At 45.6% G+C, this 20,228-nt stretch overlaps 2 protein-coding genes across 3 annotated transcripts; one reads left to right on the top strand and one right to left on the bottom strand.

Moving 5' to 3' along the window:
- The first annotated feature begins 7,325 nt into the window (after positions 1-7,325).
- Positions 7,326-10,532, top strand: LOC125511581 (probable inactive shikimate kinase like 2, chloroplastic). The gene is made up of 8 exons (XM_048676992.1): positions 7,326-7,616; positions 8,745-8,935; positions 9,008-9,202; positions 9,389-9,450; positions 9,542-9,608; positions 9,686-9,804; positions 9,891-10,067; positions 10,283-10,532. The coding sequence occupies exons 1-8, from the start codon at positions 7,392-7,394 to the stop codon at positions 10,384-10,386; spliced, it is 1,140 nt and encodes a 379-aa protein (XP_048532949.1). The 5' UTR covers positions 7,326-7,391; the 3' UTR covers positions 10,387-10,532.
- A 163-nt stretch (positions 10,533-10,695) lies between these two features.
- On the bottom strand, positions 10,696-15,376 carry LOC125511566 (inactive poly [ADP-ribose] polymerase RCD1-like). Of its 2 annotated transcripts, XM_048676978.1 has the most exons (7): positions 15,061-15,375; positions 12,590-13,878; positions 12,050-12,291; positions 11,844-11,929; positions 11,358-11,540; positions 11,161-11,256; positions 10,696-11,016 (listed from the first exon to the last, which is right to left on the bottom strand). In XM_048676978.1, exons 2-7 carry the CDS (start codon positions 13,699-13,701, stop codon positions 10,957-10,959), a joined length of 1,779 nt encoding a protein of 592 aa, XP_048532935.1. In that variant the 5' UTR covers positions 13,702-13,878; positions 15,061-15,375; the 3' UTR covers positions 10,696-10,956. The 2 variants fall into 2 exon arrangements, with proteins under 2 accessions (XP_048532935.1, XP_048532940.1); XM_048676983.1 differs by lacking the exons at positions 10,696-11,016; positions 11,161-11,256 and having other exon boundaries at positions 11,357-11,771; positions 15,061-15,376.
- Positions 15,377-20,228: the final 4,852 nt, after the last annotated feature.

Here is a 20,228-nt window from a genome sequence, read left to right as displayed (position 1 = left end):
CCTAAGCACCGCTACGATATGACCGAGGTGGAATATGGTGGAGGGGGCACCGCACACGGCTGGAATAGATCAACAGATCAACTTGTGTGTTCTAGGGTGCCCCCCTGCCCCGTATATAAAGTAGCAAGGGAGGAGGCATGCCGGCCCTCCTAGGGCGCGCCAGGAGGAGGTGTCCTCCTCCTAGTAGGTGAAGGAAATATGCCCTAGAGGCAATAATAAAGTTATTATTTATTTCCTTATAATCATGATAAATGTTTATTATTCATGCTAGAATTGTATTAACCGGAAACATAATACATGTGTGAATATATAGACAAATAAAGTGTCACTAGTATGCCTCTACTTGACTAGCTCGTTAATCAAAGATGGTCATGTTTCCTGACCATGAACAATGAGTTGTTATTTGATTAACGAGGTCACATCATTAGTTGAATGATCTGATTGACATGACCCATTCCATTAGCTTAACACCCGATCGTTTAGTATGTTGCTACTGCTTTCTTCATGACTTATACATGTTCCTATGACTATGAGATTATGCAACTCCTGTTTACCGGAGGAACACTTTGGGTGCTACCAAACGTCACAACGTAACTGGGTGATTATAAAGGAGCATTACAGGTGTCTCCAAAGGTAGATGTTGGGGTTGCGTATTTCGAGATTAGGATTTGTCACTCTGATTGTTGGAGAGGTATCTCTGGGCCCTCTCGGTAATACACATCACATAAGCCTTGCAAGCATTACAACTAATATGTTAGTTGTGAGATGATGTATTACGGAACGAGTAAAGAGACTTGCCCGTAACGAGATTGAACTAGGTATTGGATACCGACGATCAAATCTCGGGCAAGTAACATACCGATGACAAAGGGAACAACGTATGTTGTTATGCGGTCTGACCGATAAAGATCTTCGTAGAATATGTAGGAGCCAATATGGGCATCCAGGTCCCGCTATTGGTTATTGACCAGAGACATGTCTCGGTCATGTCTACATTGTTCTCGAACTCGTAGGGTCCGCACGCTTAAGGTTACGATGACAGTTACATTATGAGTTTATGCATTTTGATGTACCGAAGGTTGTTCAGAGTCCCGGATGTGATCACGGACATGACGAGGAGTCTCGAAATGGTCGAGACGTAAAGATTGATATATTGGAAGCCTATGTTTGGACATCGGAAGTGTTCCGGTTGAAATCGGGATTTTACCGGGTTACCGGGAGGTTACCGGAACCCCCCGGGAGCCATATGGGCCTTCATGGGCCTTAGTGGAAAGGAGAAAGGGGCAGCCCAAGGTGGCTGCGCCACTTTCCCCTCCCCTAGTCCTATTAGGACTAGGAGAAGGTGGCCGGCCCCCCTCTCTCTCTTTCCCCCCCCTTGGGGAATCCTAGTTGGAATAGGATTAGGGGGGAGTCCTACTCCCGGAAGGAGTAGGACTCCTCCTGCGCCTCTCTCCCTGGCCGGCGCCCCCCTCCCCCCTTGGCTCCTTTATATACTGAGGTAGAGGCACCCTAGAACACACAAGTTGATCCACGTGATCTATTCCTTAGCCGTGTGCGGTGCCCCCTGCCACCATATACCTCGATAATACTGTAGCGGAGTTTAGGCGAAGCCCTGCTGCTGTAGTACATCAAGATCGTCACCACGCCGTCGTGCTGACGAAACTCTTCCCCGACACTTTGTTGGATCGGAGTCCGGGGATCGTCATCGAGCTGAACGTGTGCTCGAACTCAGAGGTGCCGTAGTTTCGGTGCTTGATCGGTTGGATCGTGAAGACGTACGACTACTTCCTCTACGTCGTGTCATCGCTTCCGCAGTCGGTCTGCGTTGGGTACGTAGACAACACTCTCCCCCTCGTTGCTATGCATCACATGATCTTGCGTGTGCGTAGGAAATTTTTTGAAATTACTACGAAACCCAACAGTGGCATCCGAGCCTAGGTTATTTATGTTGATGCTATATGCACGAGTAGAACACAAGTGAGTTGTGGGCGATATAAGTCATACTGCCTACCAGCATGTCATACTTTGGTTCGGCGGTATTGTTGGACGAGACGACCCGGACCAACCTTACGCGTACGCTTACGCGAGACCGGTTCCCTCGACGTGCTTTGCACAGAGATGGCTTGCGGGCGACTGTCTCTCCAACTTTAGTTGAACTGAGTATGGCTACGCCCGGTCCTTGCGAAGGTTAAAACGGAGTCTATTTGACAAACTATCGTTGTGGTTTTGATGCGTAGGTGAGATTGGTTCTTACTTAAGCCCGTAGCAAGCCACGTAAAACTTGCAACAACAAAGTAGAGGACGTCTAACTTGTTTTTGCAGGGCATGTTGTGATGTGATATGGTCAAGGCATGATGCTAAATTTTATTGTATGAGATGATCATGTTTTGTAACCGAGTTATCGGCAACTGGCAGGAGCCATATGGTTGTCGCTTTATTGTATGCAATGCAATCGCGATGTAATGCTTTACTTTATTACTAAACGGTAGTGATAGTCGTGGAAGCATAAGATTGGCGAGACGACAACGATGCTACGATGGAGATCAAGGTGTCGCGCCGGTGATGATGGTGATCATGACGGTGCTTCGGAGATGGAGATCACAAGCACAAGATGATGATGGCCATATCATATCACTTATATTGATTGCATGTGATGTTTATCTTTTTATGCATCTTATCTTGCTTTGATTGACGGTAGCATTATAAGATGATCTCTCACTAAATTATCAAGAAGTGTTCTCCCTGAGTATGCACCGTTGCCAAAGTTCGTCGTGCCCAGACACCACGTGATGATCGGGTGTGATAAGCTCTACGTCCATCTACAACGGGTGCAAGCCAGTTTTGCACACGCAGAATACTCAGGTTAAACTTGACGAGCCTAGCATATGCAGATATGGCCTCGGAACACGGAGACCGAAAGGTCGAGCGTGAATCATATAGTAGATATGATCAACATAAACGATGTTCACCAATGAAAACTACTCCATCTCACGTGATGATCGGTTATGGTTTAGTTGATTTGGATCACGTAATCACTTAGAAGATTAGAGGGATGTCTATCTAAGTGGGAGTTCTTAAGTAATTTGATTAATTGAACTTAAATTTATCATGAACTTAGTCCCTGATAGTATCTTGCTTGTTTATGTTGATTGTAGATAGATGGCTCGTGCTGTTGTTCCGTTGAATTTTAATGCGTTCCTTGAGAAAGCAAAGTTGAAAGGATGATGGTAGCAATTACACGGACTGGGTCCGTAACTTGAGGATTATCCTCATTGCTGCACAGAAGAATTACGTCCTGGAAGCACGCTGGGTGCCAGGCCTGCTGCTGGAGCAACACCAGATGTTATGATCGTCTGGTAGAGCAAAGCTGATGACTACTCGATAGTTCAGTGTGCCATGCTTTACGGATTAGAATCGGGACTTCAACGATGTTTTGAACGTCATGGAGCATATGAGATGTTCCAGGAGTTGAAGTTAATATTTCAAGCAAATGCCCGGATTGAGAGATATGAAGTCTCCAATAAGTTCTATAGCTGCAAGATGGAGGAGAACAGTTCTGTTAGTGAGCATATACTCAAAATGTCTGGGTATAATAATCACTTGATTCAATTGGGAGTTAATCTTTCGGATGATTGCGTCATTGACAGAATTCTCCAATCACTGCCACCGAGCTACAAGAGCTTTGTGATGAACTATAATATGCAAGGGATGAACAAGACTATTCCCGAGCTCTTCGCAATGCTGAAAGCTGCGGAGGTAGAAATCAAGAAGGAGCATCAAGTGTTGATGGTTAACAAGACCACTAGTTTCAAGAAAAAGGGCAAAGGGAAGAAGAAAGGGAACTTCAAGAAGAACAGCAAACAAGTTGCTGCTCAGGAGAAGAAACCCAAGTCTGGACCTAAGCCTGAAACTGAGTGCTTCTACTACAAGCAGACTGGTCACTGGAAGCGGAACTGCCCCAAGTATTTGGCGGATAAGAAGGATGGCAAGGTGAACAAAGGTATATGTGATATACATGTTTATTGATGTGTACCTTACTAGCTTCGCAGTAGCACCTGGGTATTTGATACTCGGTTCTGTTTGCTTAATATTTGCAACTCGAAAACAGGGACTACGGATAAAGCGCATCTGGCAAAGGACGAGGTGACGATGTGCGTGGGAAACGGTTCCAAAGTCGATGTGATTCACAGTCGGCACGCTACCTGTACATCTACCTTCGGGATTAATATTAGACCTAAATAATTGTTATTTGGTGCCAGCGTTGAGCATGAACATTATATCTGGATCTTGTTTAATGCGAGACGGTTATTCATTTAAATCAGAGAATAATGGTTGTTCTATTTATATGAGTAATATCTTTTATGGTCATGCACCCTTGAAGAGTGGTCTATTTTTATTGAATCTCGATAGTAGTAATACACATATTCATAATGTTGAAGCCAAAAGATGCAGAGTTGATAATGAAAGTGCAACTTATTTGTGGCACTATCGTTTAGGTCATATCGGTGTAAAGCGCATGAAGAAACTCCATACTGATGGACTTTTGGAACCACTTGATTATGAATCACTTGGTACTTGCGAACCGTGCCTCATGGGCAAGATGACTAAAACACCGTTCTCCGGTACTATGGAGAGAGCAACAGATTTGTTGGAAATCATACATACCGATGTATGTGGTCCGATGAATATTGAGGCTCGTGGCGGATATCGTTATTTTCTCACCTTCACAGATGATTTAAGTAGATATGGATATATCTACTTAATGAAACATAAGTCTGAAACATTTGAAAAGTTCAAAGAATTTCAGAGTGAAGTTGAAAATCATCGTAACAAGAAAATAAAGTTTCTACGATCTGATCGTGGAGGAGAATATTTGAGTTACGAGTTTGGTGTACATTTGAATCCTCGTCAATAGAGGAATAGTTGAGTCTTCGGGCAGCGGAGCCGGACAGTGAATCCATTCCGCTTTCTTCGTCCAGCCCTGCGAAAGAAAATGGGAAGTTTAGCGTGCTCCTTGGACTCGCAAAAGTAACGTTATCAAAGAACTTACGGGGGTCGCAGCATGGGTGTTATCGTAGCCGAGGTCTTCAGTTGTCTCCGGCCATGATTTCTGGTTCTTGAAGAGCAGCTTCCACATGTCTTCGTGCTTCGTGCCGAAGAACCGCTGCAGGGTTTGGGGACCGGCCGGCTTGAACTTCCACATGGGCTCTTGACGCGCCTGACAGTGGAGAATCTGACGGAAGAGCATCACCTGGATCACGATGGCGAGGCTGGTATTTTTATCTACCATGCTCTTGATTCGCTTCTGCAGCACCGTTACCTCGTCGGACGACGCCCAGTCCAGGCCCTTGTTGAGCCAGGATGCCAGCCGTATTGAGGGTCCGGACTTGAACTCCGCAGGAGCAGCCCATGTGGAGTCACGAGGCTCTGTGACATAGAACCACCCCTGCTGCCATCTCTTCACGGTCTCCACGAAGGTGCCCTGGGGCCAAGTGACGTTGGGCAGTTTGCTCACCATAGCGCCGCCGCAATCCGCGTGCTGGCCGTCCACCACTTTCGGCTTTACATTGAAACCTTGAGCCACAGGCCGAAGTGGGGGGAATGCGGAGGAATGCCTCGCATACGACGATAAACGCCGAAATGTTGAGGAAAGAATTTGAGGCTAGATCATGGAAATCTAGCCCGTAGTAAAACATGAGGCCGCGGACGAAAGGATGAAGGGAAACCCTAGTCCGCGAAGAAAATGAGGGATAAACACTACCCTCTCGCCGGGCTTTGGAGTGGGGATGATCTGTTTTTTGGCTGGGAGCCGGTGGGCGATCTCCTTAGCCAGATACCCCACTTCAGTTCCTTGATATTTTTCTCCGTGATGGAGGAAGCCATCCACTTGCCCTGCGCTCCGGATCCGGACATGGCTGGAGTACTTTCTGGGAACGATAAGGATTGAAGTTTGGGCGCTGGAGCTTGAGGGCGGATGGGCTGAGGAAGGGGAAGGCGTGGGGTAAAAAGGGGGGATCTTATCTCCTTATAAAGGCAGTGAATATCATGCGTCCCTCACGAGCCTTAAAGCTCACCTATTTCCAAGGGGTCGTGCGAAACGACACGGTTGGGTTTTCCAAACCCATATTGATGAGAATCCCGTAATAAGGGGGCACGATCTCTGTTTTGACAAGACGTGTCGTCAGTGGTTACGTCTCGAAACGTGAAACGGGAGGCCCAAAAGCGGTTTGAAATAATGGCCGGACGTAAAGTCTCGCCAGTAAAATCTTCGGAGGACAGGACTTATTCGTGTTCTGACCTTGTAATTCAGAGGTATGGCTGTTGTACAGAGCCGGATGTAGTACTGACGATCAACTACTTTGAAGTATTCAGAGGCGGAATCCGCCTTGCAATGCCGAAGACAATCTGTGCGCCGGACACATCGTCATTGAAGACTGGTTCAGGGGCTACTGAGGGAGTCCAGGATTATGGGGTCCTCGGGCGTCCGGGCTATGTGATATGTGCCAGACTAATGGGCCATGGAGATACAAGACGGAAGGCTTTCCCCGTGTCCGGATGGGACTCTCCTTGGCATGGAAGGCAAGCTTAGCGTGCAAATATGAAGATTCCTTTCTCTGTAAACCGACTCTGTACAAACCCTAGTCCCCTCCAGTGTCTATATAAACCGGAGGGTTTAGTCCGTAGAGTCTGTCACAATCATAATCATATAGGCTAGACATCTAGGGTTTAGCCATTACGATCTCGTGGTAGATCAACTCTTGTAACCTCTATACTCATCAAAGTCAATCAAGCAGGACGTAGGGTATTACCTCCATTAAGAGGGCCCGTACCTGGGTAAACATCGTGTCCCCTGTCTCCTGTTAATTTCGATCCTTAGACGCACAGTTCGGGACCCCCTACCCGAGATCTGCCGGTTTTGACACCGACAACCACTGCCACTACGCCCACGCCTACGTTAACGCCGAGCACTGCAGTTGTGCCCACAACGCCGACGCCGCGGACCTTTCCCAGCCCTACGATAGATGAGCCTGTCGTTTGAGTTCCATGTCTATGGTTCCTACTCTTTTGATCGCCGGACTTTGGCTATGTTCGACCGCCGACCTGTGACACGATGATCGTCGACCTGTGGCATGGTGATCGTCGAACTTGTGTCGTTTTTTGGTAACGGAAAAAAAAGAACTCTGAATTTCTGTGCATTTGGGGGCCGAAATCCGGGGACGTGGCTGAAAATTGATTCCCCATACCCAAAAAACAGCCGGCGCAAACGCGCAAAGCCCTTTACCGGGTGCGCTGAGGGCCAAATGACTGGAGATCCTAAGTCAAAATGAATATAGCTAAGGCAGTCCTCGCCTCACAAACACGGACACACACAAGTGTGCGCTCATGCTAGAATGATGGCGGCCATGTCCATTGCAGCCACCGCCACCTGCTGCTCCTCCTCCTTCCCTGCAAACCCCAGCCAGCACATCGCAACCTACTCCCGTGCTCCAGGCCTTCCTCTTCCTCGGCCAGCTTGGCGTCGCTCTCTCCTTGCCGCCTCCCCGCCGGCGAGCCGCCTCCGCCTCCTCCCCCGGACCTCCCTGTCGGCGTCCCCGGCCGCAGCCCACGACTACGAGGCAAGCTACCGCCGCTGTCTTTCCTTTGTTCCTGCTTCTGCTTGTGCACTTCATTTTTCTTACCTTATCTGCTTGTGCACAGACGCCCGCTGCTCATAGAGCTTACTTATCCCTTTTCCCCAATTCTGTCATCTCACGGTACCATACCATTACCGACACACGATAGAAATCTTGGAATTCCTACCTTGGCAACACCTTGCTACTACTACTACTTCAGTGTGCACATGATTTCACAATCAACCATGTTATTCTTCATAGTATAAAAGAAGAACGCGAGGGGATTATTCAGAAAACCCAAAGCATATGCATTTGGTTTCTAAGCTGTTCTTCGATCTGCGGTAGTATCATCTTCCAGTTTGCTGGTTCCCCCATTATGCAGTCCTGCATACCCCATGAAACGCGTCTACACAAGGCAATTCCAAATAAACAAATAACACATTTTTGATGTGCCCTAGACAGACCCTATTACATTTTACATTCTCTGTCTGTGCTGACATGTTAATCGTGAACTGAACGCCCCTATAATACTTCCATTGGGACCATGCAGCTCATAGACCGCCCAGTAGTTATTGAGAATGTCATTCAACAACTTTCTTCTAAGGAATTAAATAGATCTCCCATTGGCATCTTGATCAGGGAAAGTGAGTTTGCTGGCCCAACTCCCTGATTTTACTATTGCTAAGATTCCTAGAAATGGCATTACGGTTGCCCATGCTCTCACTAGTTATGGTAGGAGTGGTGTGAGTGTGTGTTGATCGACTCAGTCCCGGCCTGCGTGTTGCGACTGGTCGATGATGATTGTAATGAACCTAAGTTGATTAATTAATATAATACACACCTTTTTCAAAAAAAAATCTTGTCTGGGAGATGACATGCTATGAGATGTCTTTCATGCTTCATGTAGCGTAGTTCAGTAGTTAACTAAATATTCCTGAACCATATATGTGTGTCTAGTTCTCTGGAAGCTCCTATGAGCCGCATCACAGATGGATATTTTTTTTGGTTAATGTGCTGAAAACTTACCTTCTGTGAATCCGCTCCATCTTTTAGACACGACACAATGTTGGAAAATCTGGAGCTTGTCATGTCGTTGAAAATAATCAGCTGAGGTTATCTGTGTCCATATAGTTTACCGATACAAACGGAGAGGTGGAGCTCAGGCTGGACATTGGAAAGCTTGGCATTGAGAGTTCAAGAGATGTTTTTGTTGACGTCGATGACATGTCCCTGCTCATCAGAGCCAAGTCTGACGGAACACTGAGGACTTTGATGAATGTCGGCACGCTGTTCGACAGGGTTAAGTCTTCTGAGACGATATGGTATGTATTGCTAGCTCAGTAGCGGACTCTTGCCTGTGAGGATTCATCTGTTGACTCGTTGCACTGTTACAGGTTCATCGATGAGGATCAGTTGGTGGTGAATCTGAAGAAAGTCGAGCAAGAGCTGAAATGGCCCGACATTGATGAATCCTGGAAATCTCTCACTGCTGGGATCACGCAGTTGTTGACAGGGATTAGCGTCCACATAGTTGGCGACTCCACGGACATCAACGAGGCGGTCGCTAAAGAGATTGCTGAGGGCATCGGGTGAGTGCATTGCCATCCTGTTATAGAAACTACTTAACCAATTGCATCCTTGTTTCTGCTGCGCTGTTTTAACCAATATATAGATGCATGTCCTACTCTGAGATTTGCTGCCACAATGTACTATGATAAGTTGTTAATTCTATGGCAGATAAGGCCCCTGAAATGTGTTTTGCTGCGCGTTTGCAGGTATCTTCCAGTTTGCACAAGTGAGCTGCTAGAGAGTGCCACTCAAAAGTCTGTTGATACCTGTACGTCATTTCGGTGCTAAAATACATATTCGTGCAATAGAGCATAGATCATTGCCACCGCAGTGAGTTAACTACATGTAATTACCTGTAGGGGCGGCCTCAGAAGGAGCGGACTCCGTAGCTGAAGCGGAGTGTGTTGTCCTAGAAAGCCTCAGCAGGTCGGGTTTCCTTTTTCTTTGGAGCTTCTTTGCTTGCTTTGGTTGATCACTTGCCATGCTAAAATTGTGTGTTGCAGCCATGTCCGTACCGTGGTAGCAACTCTAGGTGGCAAGCAAGGAGCGGCGAGCAGGTTCGACAAATGGCAGTATCTTCATTCCGGGTTCACAGTGTGGTTGTCGGTGTCCGATGCCGGTGGTGAGTAAGGAAGCCTTTCGTTTGGTTGATGATTGTTTGGTTCTTCCTTGCTGACCTGCTGCTATGCTGTGCTGGGGTGGGTGCAGATGAAGCCTCTGCCAAAGAGGAAGCCCGGAGAAGCGTTAGCACTGGGAGCGTGGCTTATGCCAAGGCGGATGTGGTGGTGAAGCTGGGTGGATGGGACCCGGAGTACACGCGAGCTGTGGCACAGGGCTGCCTTGTTGCCTTGAAGCAGCTCACCTTGGCAGACATGAAGCTAGCAGGTAAACACCAGCCGCCTCGTGCTACATTTAGGCCCTGTTCGGTAATCACCCACTCCCGGAATCTACAGAGCAGGGAAACTGCAACTCCATCATTTTGAACTGCAACTTCGCCAACTCTGCTCCCGGAGTTGTGGAGCAGAGCGATACCAAACAGAACAGCGCCTTACATTCCATTTCAATCTGCAAGAAAATTGACATCAGTGTTGGAATGGCAGGGAAGAAGAGCCTTTACATCAGGCTAGGCTGTCGAGGGGACTGGCCCAACATCGAGCCACCCGGCTGGGATCCCCAATCAGATGCCCCGCCCACCAACATCTAGTCCAGCTTCAAGCATTTTTCTTTTCTTTTTCAAGACTCCATTCATTGCTTAGGGATGTACACAGAACATAGCCTCATACAGCCGTACTCTTATTCGCTACTGGATTCTCTTTTATAGAAGAAAGGCTGAAATGCCAACATTCTCTATTTCACCTGCCAACAGACGCCATAATCAGGAGCACCCTCTCTACCACTGAGAGAGCGCCCCATCATGCGGGCCTCCTTAATAGGCCGTCGAGCAGGCATCACTTTGCGTCATACCGGAGATGAAGGCGACAGAAAGGCGTGAATAAACACAGAAGTTAGAAAATTAACAGAAAATGACGATTTATTGACTAAACTCAATGTTCATTGGACAAAAACCAAACTAGGAGGGTAAACAAGGAGCCTTCTCCCTTGAAACCATCTTAGGTTCACAAGTATACTCGGACAGTTTCCTCTTTGCAGCTACTAAAACAGACAGACAGACAGAGCGGCAGATTCACAGACAGACGCAAATAAACTCAGAAGACTACATTCCTTCCAACTCATGATAACAAGCCGACCAGTTCCTTCCTCCAATCCACCATGGTCACTGACCTCGTGCCTTGGCTGGAGCATTTGCTGCTTCCCGCTTCACCATCGGAGGCAACTGTTAAAAGAAAAACACAAGCTTATACTTAGATTAACTAAATGTTGCTATACTATAGTGCCCTAGGAGCACAAAGTTGTGTGTTAAAACGGGCAGACAATGAATCAGGAGCTAACAGCGCCTCAAAAGAGAGAAGGCCCGCACCTTATCTTGGAGCCGAATTATTGTGGAGACCAGCATTCTGTCACCAACTATGAGACGCAGCCTCTTCACTAGGTCAATTCTGCTTATTTTCTTGGCCTGGTATTAACACAAACACAAGTCAACTCAGGCTCCAACAAGAAGCTGAAGGCCAGTTTTCAATTGAGAACACAACAACCAAGAACTGATTAATAGCAGACCTTGAATTCTTCATAACAGTTATTGATCATGTCCATTTTCTCGCGAGGAAGTTTGGTTGAAATAGCTGCAAATAACATGGAAAAGGGCATCCAAGGTGTACTTGGAGCTTTTGCCATTGATCCTCCTAACATGGGGGCTTCATACTGACCACCCAATGCTGGAGATGCCTCAAGATTCATGTCCTGTTTCCACACAGAAGAACGGTGTCAACTGGTGTTTTGTGACTCACCCAACATAACTGACATGACATTGGTAATAACAGGAAACTTATCATATTTGGAGATTTCTATCAAACATTAAGACTACAATCAGCTCGAAGTTATAATCTCATAATGGAAGCACAGGTCAATTGTTGAGTCAGACACGCAATCTGAATAACTGAATGCTCCTGCTGCTCCAACAGTGGAACTTGTCTGTATGAGAACAGAAGTTGACTCTAGTATGACAGTACCATCTTTATCAACTCCCAATGTAAAGAACCTCACCTGTGATACACTGTCGGCCGAACTTGGACTCAAGACCAGTGAAGCATCAGATGAATCGTGACAATCTTCTTGTGTGAAGAGGGAATCTGAAACAAAATGAGAAGGCTGACTTGTAAGAAAACTTAGATTGACATTTGTTATGAACTGCACAAAGCTAAATTAAATTAAATTTCTAAAATGATGACACAGTAGTTGCGATTAATTACCTTTGGCTTTAGATGGCAATTTGATGGTGACTACAAATTCAGAATAGATGTGACTATTCAGATTCATATCCCATACAATGTAATGCTGCGGGTTTTTTAGGTCATCTACACCGCTATCAAAATACTCGTTACTAGGCTGGTGCTGCTTAGATCCATGGTGAACTATTTCTACGTTCCCCATTACAACCCGGCACAACATCATATAGATGATGCCATTTTCATCAACATCAGAGTAATTCACACTGCAGAAAGTAATACAAAATATTGAATTTTTGCAATTGTTAGGGACAGGAAGTGTCAAAGAATGGAAACAAATAATAGACAAAAAAATACAATGGTAAGTTGACAACGAAAAACATGTGAACATGTAAGTGGAAGTAAATAAATGGTGCCAGAAACTATTTATCTACAAATAAGGAAACACATATGGCAAGAATAAGACAGATGTGAATATACTTCTCAAAGATGGAGGGGAGTAGATGTTCAGAACATTCAGAGTAAGTTTTTTGCCAGCAGATGATACGAGACAGGAGCACATACCAGTTAATGGAGCAGTTAGCTGGTGCAAGGAGTACGCCAGTTCCATAGGGTGGACACCTAGTGGGCTTTTTAACTTGCAAGGTGCCATTCAGCATCATTTCATCCACAGCAGCTTTCGAGCAAGGAAGCCAAGCATAACGCACATTTGCATTACCATGCTGAGATTTAGTAATCTCTACCTGCTTTTGGAAGAGATCATAGCGGTCTTCTCTATAATTATTCAAGAATGGCGTTCGGTGGATTCCAATAATATCCTTGGAACCAATAGCAGTACCCATTCCCTGCAGCAACATCTTCTGCACAACAGAGGTAGTTCCTTGAGCACGTGATTGCCCGCCCAGCTTATCTTGCTGTGGTTGACAACTAAAGACTGCAGGCAGCGAAGTGTGTGGTTCATTCTCTCCCACAGTTTCTCTACGATCACAATTTATTTTCCTGATGATACTCTTCTCAACTCTAACTCTCTTAGCACTGGAAACCTCTTCAGTACTGGACTCAAAGTTTGAGCTTTCTGCGGAACTCTCTGATGCTCCATACTGGTCATTTATTTGACGTGCCCCATTAGGCTCAGCTATAACATAGACATGATCTCCATTGCCAAAATCTTTCCTCCTATATACTATCTGATCTTCAATAAGAACTTCTGGGAAGTAACGCCTTCCATTGTCATCAATCCAGGCGATTGGCCTCTGAAGACCTGACTTTGAGTCAATGAATGTCATGTGGACAAAGTCCAGCAAAAATAGCTGGTTCTGGTATCCTACTTCTGTGATGGTCTTCTTTGTCCGGAAATCAACTTGAGCCAGCTTGACAATTTTTTCTGGAAATTCTTTCCAGTTGCCACTTTGGCGGAGCAGAATACGCTTAGGTGATGCACTGGTCATGTAGTTCTGATAGCTCTGTAAAATCTGCTTGTTAAAGTGGCACGCGATGTTCGCCTTGCGATCTTCACCAACATACAACCTGATATCAGAGTTTCCAGTAGGATGCTGATGCGATTGAGAGGTGTGGCAGGCATCAGCATGATATGCAGCGGGGCTGTCCCGCTTCCTCTTGAGGCTAACTATATTCTGTCCACATTTAGCCAACACCTTTTCGTTCATCGCAGCCATTGTAGCAAGCAGAAATGAACACCAAGCAGAGACTAATTCCTTCTAGCAAACTAAACCCCAACAAGTCTAATATTTACACTAAGCTAATGGAGGAACCTCTGAGCATAGACTACTTCAATATCGACGAGGAGAAAAAGAATATCGGTCGGGTGAGATAAGGGCAAAAGAGTAGGAAACCTGAAAAGGGAAGATAGGTCCTGTAAGAAAAAGGACAAAAAACTAGAATATCTTAAATCAAGCAAACAGAATATATGCAAATCAAAGATCTCAGTACTCTGTCGGCAGCTAAACATACGAGTAAATTCCCCAAAACTATCATGTTACATTAGCACGACGAACGACGAACTAGATAAAATAAAATAAAAAGCAAAATACTTCAATATGGAATTATCTATTGATTTGCCATAGTCCTCATGCAGAAACCGCCATTTGTTGAAGGGTGTGAGCACAAGAGTTCAGTCATATATAGCGCGCTTGAGACAGCTATTGCATTAATTGGGCTCAGAAATTACAATTATCACCCGGAAGTATCATGTATTCATTTGCGCGCGAAAATTATGCTTCGTAAACCAAATATTTGAAACAGCTTGCCTAATCAGGAGAACACGTGATACAGGGCTTTAAAAAACCTACTGCGTTAATTGGGCTCAAAATTTATAATTATCACCCCAAACAAACATATATTCATCTGCGCGCGAAAAACGCTTCGTTGACCAAACATTTGAAACAGCTGGCCTAATGAGAAAATCATAGGATATATGGCTTGAAAAAAATCTATTGCGTTAATAACAGGGCTCAGAAATTACGATTATGACGCAGAACTATCATGTACTCCCTCTGTAACCTAATATAAGAGCGTTTAGTATCTAAACGCTCTTATATTAGTTTACAGAGGGAGTATTCACCTGCGCGCGAAAATATGCTCTGTAAGCCAAATATTATTTGAAAGCGCTGGCCTAATCAGGAAATTACATGAAGTAAAAGGCAAATGATGTCTCAAGTTGAATCAAGCAAAGTTGTGATGAAAATAACTAGTTCCTCACCACATAAACAAGATGGAGATAAGCTAACGCGAAATTCATAGCAAAGATGGAATTTTTAATATTTAGCGAGTCAAGGGTGCACGGAATCCACTTGGTAAATCCTAAATCTACAACTTTAGCAGTCAACAACCAGCTTCCCGGTGTCACAGATGATCGAAACCGAACAAAAAAGCCTACCTAACTCTCACAAAAGAATATTCACCAGATCGAACATATAGAGATATGAAATCATCACACACGGCCTAACAATCGGGCGGGTCGCGTAGATCCATGCAAGGGGCGAGCCGAATCGATGGATTCACCGACCGACGCTTACCTAGGGTTAGCGGCAGCATCAGCAGGGGTCACGGCGGAGGATATTGAGCGGTTCATCTTGCCCGATCTAACCCCCCTGTCACCCCCCCTAGGACTCCCCTACGGAGCCCACTTTATCCCCCGGCTACGATCGATTGCCGGAGCTACCCCGCCGAAGACGCTCCCCCGGCCGGCGGCGAGACGCGGCTGGTCAAAGCAAGGACTCGGCTCGGAGAATCGCTGCGGCGGCGGCGGCAAGGGGGCGGGGGCGGGGGCGAAGGCGAGAGGAAGGTCGGGGTGGAGGAGCCGTGCGGCGGTGGGGGAAATATTATTGGGCGGAGAAATAACGCGGGTCCACGCCTTTGTCGTGCCCACTTGCGACCCTTATTGTGCTCCACCCACCGCCTCCGCGGCCGACACGCGGGGCCCCGCCGCGGGTCGGGCCCGCCTGGCGGTGGCGCTGGGCGCGCTAAACTTGGATGCCAAGTTGCGTGGCCGGAACGATTTTGCTTGGGCCGTAAGCAAAATGGGGACGCCGTGATGCCGACATCCAGCGATCGGACGGTTCACACCCGCGGTCAACGTTCCCTGCCCCGCCCGCAGCCGTCCGTCCGTCCGTGATGCCGGATATTCGCCGTCTGGCAGTAGTTTTTCTTGACGTCCGGACCGGTTGCGTGCATTATTGGGGTTCGTTCGTGTGTAGTACGGGGTGACGTGCTCCCGATGGAACTTCGTGTTGGCCTCCAATTTGATTTTCTTATGGCTTGGGCACACCGGAATTGCACTGCATGTTTCACGAACCTACTATCTATCAACCGACGTATGTATACACGTACATATACTCGTATATAATAAACCACATGTAATTAAGTACAATATATGCTCTCGTCGAGGCTGCGTACTTTCTAAGACTATTTCCGTCCCAGTCATCGGCAGCCATACAAGGGAAAACGAGGCTCGTTTGAAAAGGCTAACCCTTAATTTACTCGCGACTCTAAGTGGTGGCATATAGATGTTGGAGTCATTTTCTTATAGCTCGTCGTCGTTGGAGGTGCAGTTTTCACACAATTAGTTGGTCAATAAGACCTTAATCGAGTCAGTATACTTGACTATGTTGAGCTCTAGTTGCCTTTGGGCGCATGAACTGCTTCGAATTCAAAGTGTTGCTTCTTCTTCGTCTTGTATGATTTTTTTTCTTTCTAGAATACACACGAGTGTGTGTCATAAATTGATACTCCCTTCTTCTCATTTTGTTAGGCGTATTAGCTTTTACATGTAGTCTCAGTATGTAAGACGCATGCAGTCGATTTCCTTTCTCGAGTTGTTATAGAGTATCGCTAATTTTCTGGAGATGGTCCCAAGAAATCGTGCATGCCTTCCTCCTCTTTTTTTGAGTCGTGGACGCTTCCCGCTAAGATGGCTCAACTAACGATGATTGTTGCGTTATTTTTCGTGCTAAAACTAATATGCCTAACAATATGGGAAGGAGGGAGTAGAAGAAAGGGGTGAAGAGCCCACCATCATAGCGTTACAACAATGAATTTTACGTGTCTGGGGTATGCCCTAGAACCGTACACAACTACTTGTCGCTACCTCACGTATCAAGCGTTGCAAAAAAGAAAGATAGATCTCCTTTAAGTAGGTCATCCAAACTCCAAGTTCTACCCTCCTTGGCCACATTTGAGATGGCATTTTGAACTGAAGGAGTGGCCCCATCAAAAACCACCGCATTTCGGTGTTTTCAATTCTCCCACATGGTGAGCGTGATGATCGTCATGAGCTCTCACAATGGAGTAATTTTTGATAAATCTGACCCCTCTGAGCGACTTCAAGCACATATTGCCCATGCGTAAAACTAATTTGGAATCTAGCCCCCATGTTCGCCGCCATGCTATGTGGCGCCGACCCCAGATGGGCCCATGGAAACCCTAGGAGCCAGATTTGCTTGGCTCCATGTAGCATGGCACCGAACATGTACATCTCGGCGTCGTTTAGTGTGGCGCCCACATGTACATCTCGGCATCGTTTAGTGTGGCGCCCACATGTACAACTTTGGCGCCATGCTATGTGGCACCGACCCCAAGGGCCAGATTCCAAATTAGTTTTTCCCAGGGGATAGATGTGCCTCAAGTCACTTAAAGGGGCCAGATTTGCCAAAAAATATAGCAATGGACGACTGTGAGAGGTCCTCGTGCCACACCATTCCACGAGAGTATCATCAATGGTCGGGATTTGATTCAAGCATCCCAAAGCACTCCAAATCCAGAACCACAACTGTCTCACAAAGGCACAACTCAACAACAGGTGATCGATAGTCTCATCATGTTGATTGCATAGTGGGCATAAGTATTGGTGTGGTAGGACTCTCCTGCGAGTCTGTCGGAAGTCCATCAATGGTTCCTCGCTACAAGACACTAGAAAGAACTACACTACTGTGGTGCCCTTTTCTTCCACATGAAATCTGCATATGCAACAACCTCTCGGCCATTTCCGTTTTTGATTTCCAAGTTTGTCGACGTGTTTGGCCATTCCGATTGAGTTTTCCTTGTATTATATTAACCCGGGGGGTATAATCCATACTTTGTTATGTGATGGCTATCATCATTGTGGGCTACATATTCGACGCCCTCAATGATGGCAACCATGGGAAACTTGTTCCTACGTGAATCTCGGTTGAGATAAATCATAGGCGAACATTGAGTGGATGAAGGGGAAGTTCATTACGAAGACGTCGAATGGTTGTGCTTGTTAGAGCAACTATATAAGGTGACGTATGCAGGATATAAGATTTTAAATACTATATTTATGTTGAGTTAGATTAGAGAGAAAATGAGAGAGAAGAGAAGTTGATCTCGATTAAGAGCTACATGTAGCATGACCTCGAAGAAACCCCGTGAGATTGTGACGTGGGACAAGTGGTACATGTTTATAGCTAACTATTATACTATTGGCTATAAGTTGGCTATAGATGACATGGCAACAAGTTATAGCCAGTTGTTGGCTCTATTATTAACATTGCTCGCTCTGAGTCTCTACCTTATAATCTACCCATTTATCATGCCTCAAAGTATATGAAAAGATTTAAACACGAGGGTCAAAACCGAAGGCATGGGTTACATTAAGTCATGATTTACATTGAGTGTTTAACTTCATGATCTTTGCAAAAAGGATTGGTGGTGCAGTCGGGTTTATTATTGAAACCCTAGCTTTCCACTCCTTTCAAACATCTTGTATGACTAGATAGAATAGATTAGTGCGATGTTCAGTATGAGGACAATTCTCTTGAAGTGTAATCGCATGAACCTCTCAGATTTTCTAAAGTCAAAAATGAATGGGTCCGAGTACTTTTTTATGGGATGTCCTTAAGGAGATAATTGCAAAACAAGCTCAATTTGTTTAGACTCATTATGTGCACTCAACTATGTTGCTAATTTATAGGTGGCCTCCGACTTACACAATCAAACATGCGCGTGAAAGTATTGATTCCCGACAATGTCACGAATATATCTTATATTATTCTACCGATTCTCCACTTTGTTGTATTGCTCGGCAAAGGAACATGTTCATATCTCCATACCTGTCAAAAATATACCCTCTCTCGCCCCCCTCATACACACATGAGTTCGTCCTTTCGAGCCTCTATAGTTTTTGCGTGCCAAACTGCCACAAGCTTCTCGACATGCACCTATGTGCATAATTTACGATGATGTATTAGTTGATTTCCATTTGTGTACATGTACGTGCACACTATGTGTGTGCGCGCACCATGCGCACGCGCGTGTGGCTCTATTTATGTGCTTGTGGGTCTCCCTCCATCCTATATCTCTCTCCCTCTGTCTCCACAAACACATGCTACCATTCCGACCGAGTTCTCCTTGGATCGTTAAGTTAAGGTGAAATGATCGATATGGTCGACTAGAGGGGTGAATAGGCGACTATTTTTATCATGTTTATCAAAATTTAGGTTCAACAAGAAGATAGGTTATCGAGATATGAAACCAGCTGGACAGCCTATATGACAAGTAACACAAAATGAGTGAAGCACAAAGTAAGAACAATAAAAACTTGCACAAAGAAAAGGCTGAAGGAAATATGCCCTAGAGGCAATAAAAAGTTATTATTTATTTCCTTATTTCATGATAAATGTTTATTATTCATGCTAGAATTGTATTAACCGGAAACATAATACATATATTGATGAAAACATAATAGGTTCAGATCTAAAATCATGGCACTCGGGTCCTAGTGACAAGCATTAAGCATAGCAAAGTCATAGCAACATCAATCTCAGAACATAGTGAACACTAGGGATCAAACCCTAACAAAACTAACTCGATTACATGATAGATCCCATCCAACCCATCACCGTCCAGCAAGCCTACGATGGAATTACTCACGCACGGCGGTGAGCATCATGAAATTGGTGATGGAGGATGGTTGGTGATGACGATGGCGATGGATTCCCTCTCCGGAGCCCCGAACGGACTCCAGATCAGCCCTCCCGAGAGGTTTTAGGGCTTGGCGGCGGCTTCGTATCGTAAAACGCGATGATTTCTTCTTCCTGATTTTTTTCTCATCGAAACTCAATATATGAAGGTGGAGTTGGAGTTGTAGACGCAACAGGGGGCCCATGAGGTAGGGGGTGCGCCCTAGGGGGGCAGGCGCGCCCCCCACCCTTGTGGAGAGACGGTGGGCCCCCTGGCCTTCATCTTTGGCAAGTATTTTTCTTATTTTCTGGAAAGTGTCTCCGTGAAGTTTCAGGTCATTCCGAGAATGTTTGCTCCTGCACATAAATATCACCATGGTAATTTTGCTGAAAACAGCGTCAGTCCGGGTTAGTTCCATTCAAATCATGCAAGTTAGAGTCCAAAATAAGGGCAAAAGTGTTTGGAAAAGTAGATACGTTGGAGACATATCAACTCCCCCAAGCTTAAACATTTGCTTGTCCTCAAGCAATTCAGTTGGCAAACTGAAAGTGATAAAGAAAAACTTTTACAAACTCTGTTTGCTCTTGTTGTTGTAAATATGTAAAGCCAGCATTCAAGTTTTCAGCAAAGATTATAACTAGCCACATTTGCAATAACGCATAGGTCTCAAGTTACTCATATCAATAGCATAATCAACTAGCGAGCCATAACAATAAAACTCGGATGACAACACTTTCTCAAAACAATCATAATATGATATAAC

Source organism: Triticum urartu, chromosome 1, assembly GCF_003073215.2.
Source record: "Triticum urartu cultivar G1812 chromosome 1, Tu2.1, whole genome shotgun sequence".
In the NCBI taxonomy this organism is placed as follows: domain Eukaryota; kingdom Viridiplantae; phylum Streptophyta; class Magnoliopsida; order Poales; family Poaceae; genus Triticum; species Triticum urartu.
Note: the sequence above shows the minus strand (reverse complement) of the source record. Positions and strands in the feature narration are given on the sequence as shown.

Coding starts and splice junctions, on each gene's coding strand:
- LOC125511566 (XM_048676978.1), bottom strand. CDS start 13,701: ATGGCTGCGATGAACGAAAAGGTGTTGGCTAAATGTGGACAGAATATA. Junction 11,541..11,843: donor CGGCCGACAGTGTATCACAG/GTGAGGTTCTTT, acceptor GTGTGGAAACAG/GACATGAATCTTGAGGCATC. Junction 11,257..11,357: donor ACTGTTATGAAGAATTCAAG/GTCTGCTATTAA, acceptor TGTTAATACCAG/GCCAAGAAAATAAGCAGAAT.
- LOC125511581 (XM_048676992.1), top strand. CDS start 7,392: ATGATGGCGGCCATGTCCATTGCAGCCACCGCCACCTGCTGCTCCTCC. Junction 9,451..9,541: donor TCAAAAGTCTGTTGATACCT/GTACGTCATTTC, acceptor AATTACCTGTAG/GGGCGGCCTCAGAAGGAGCG. Junction 10,068..10,282: donor GGCAGACATGAAGCTAGCAG/GTAAACACCAGC, acceptor TTGGAATGGCAG/GGAAGAAGAGCCTTTACATC.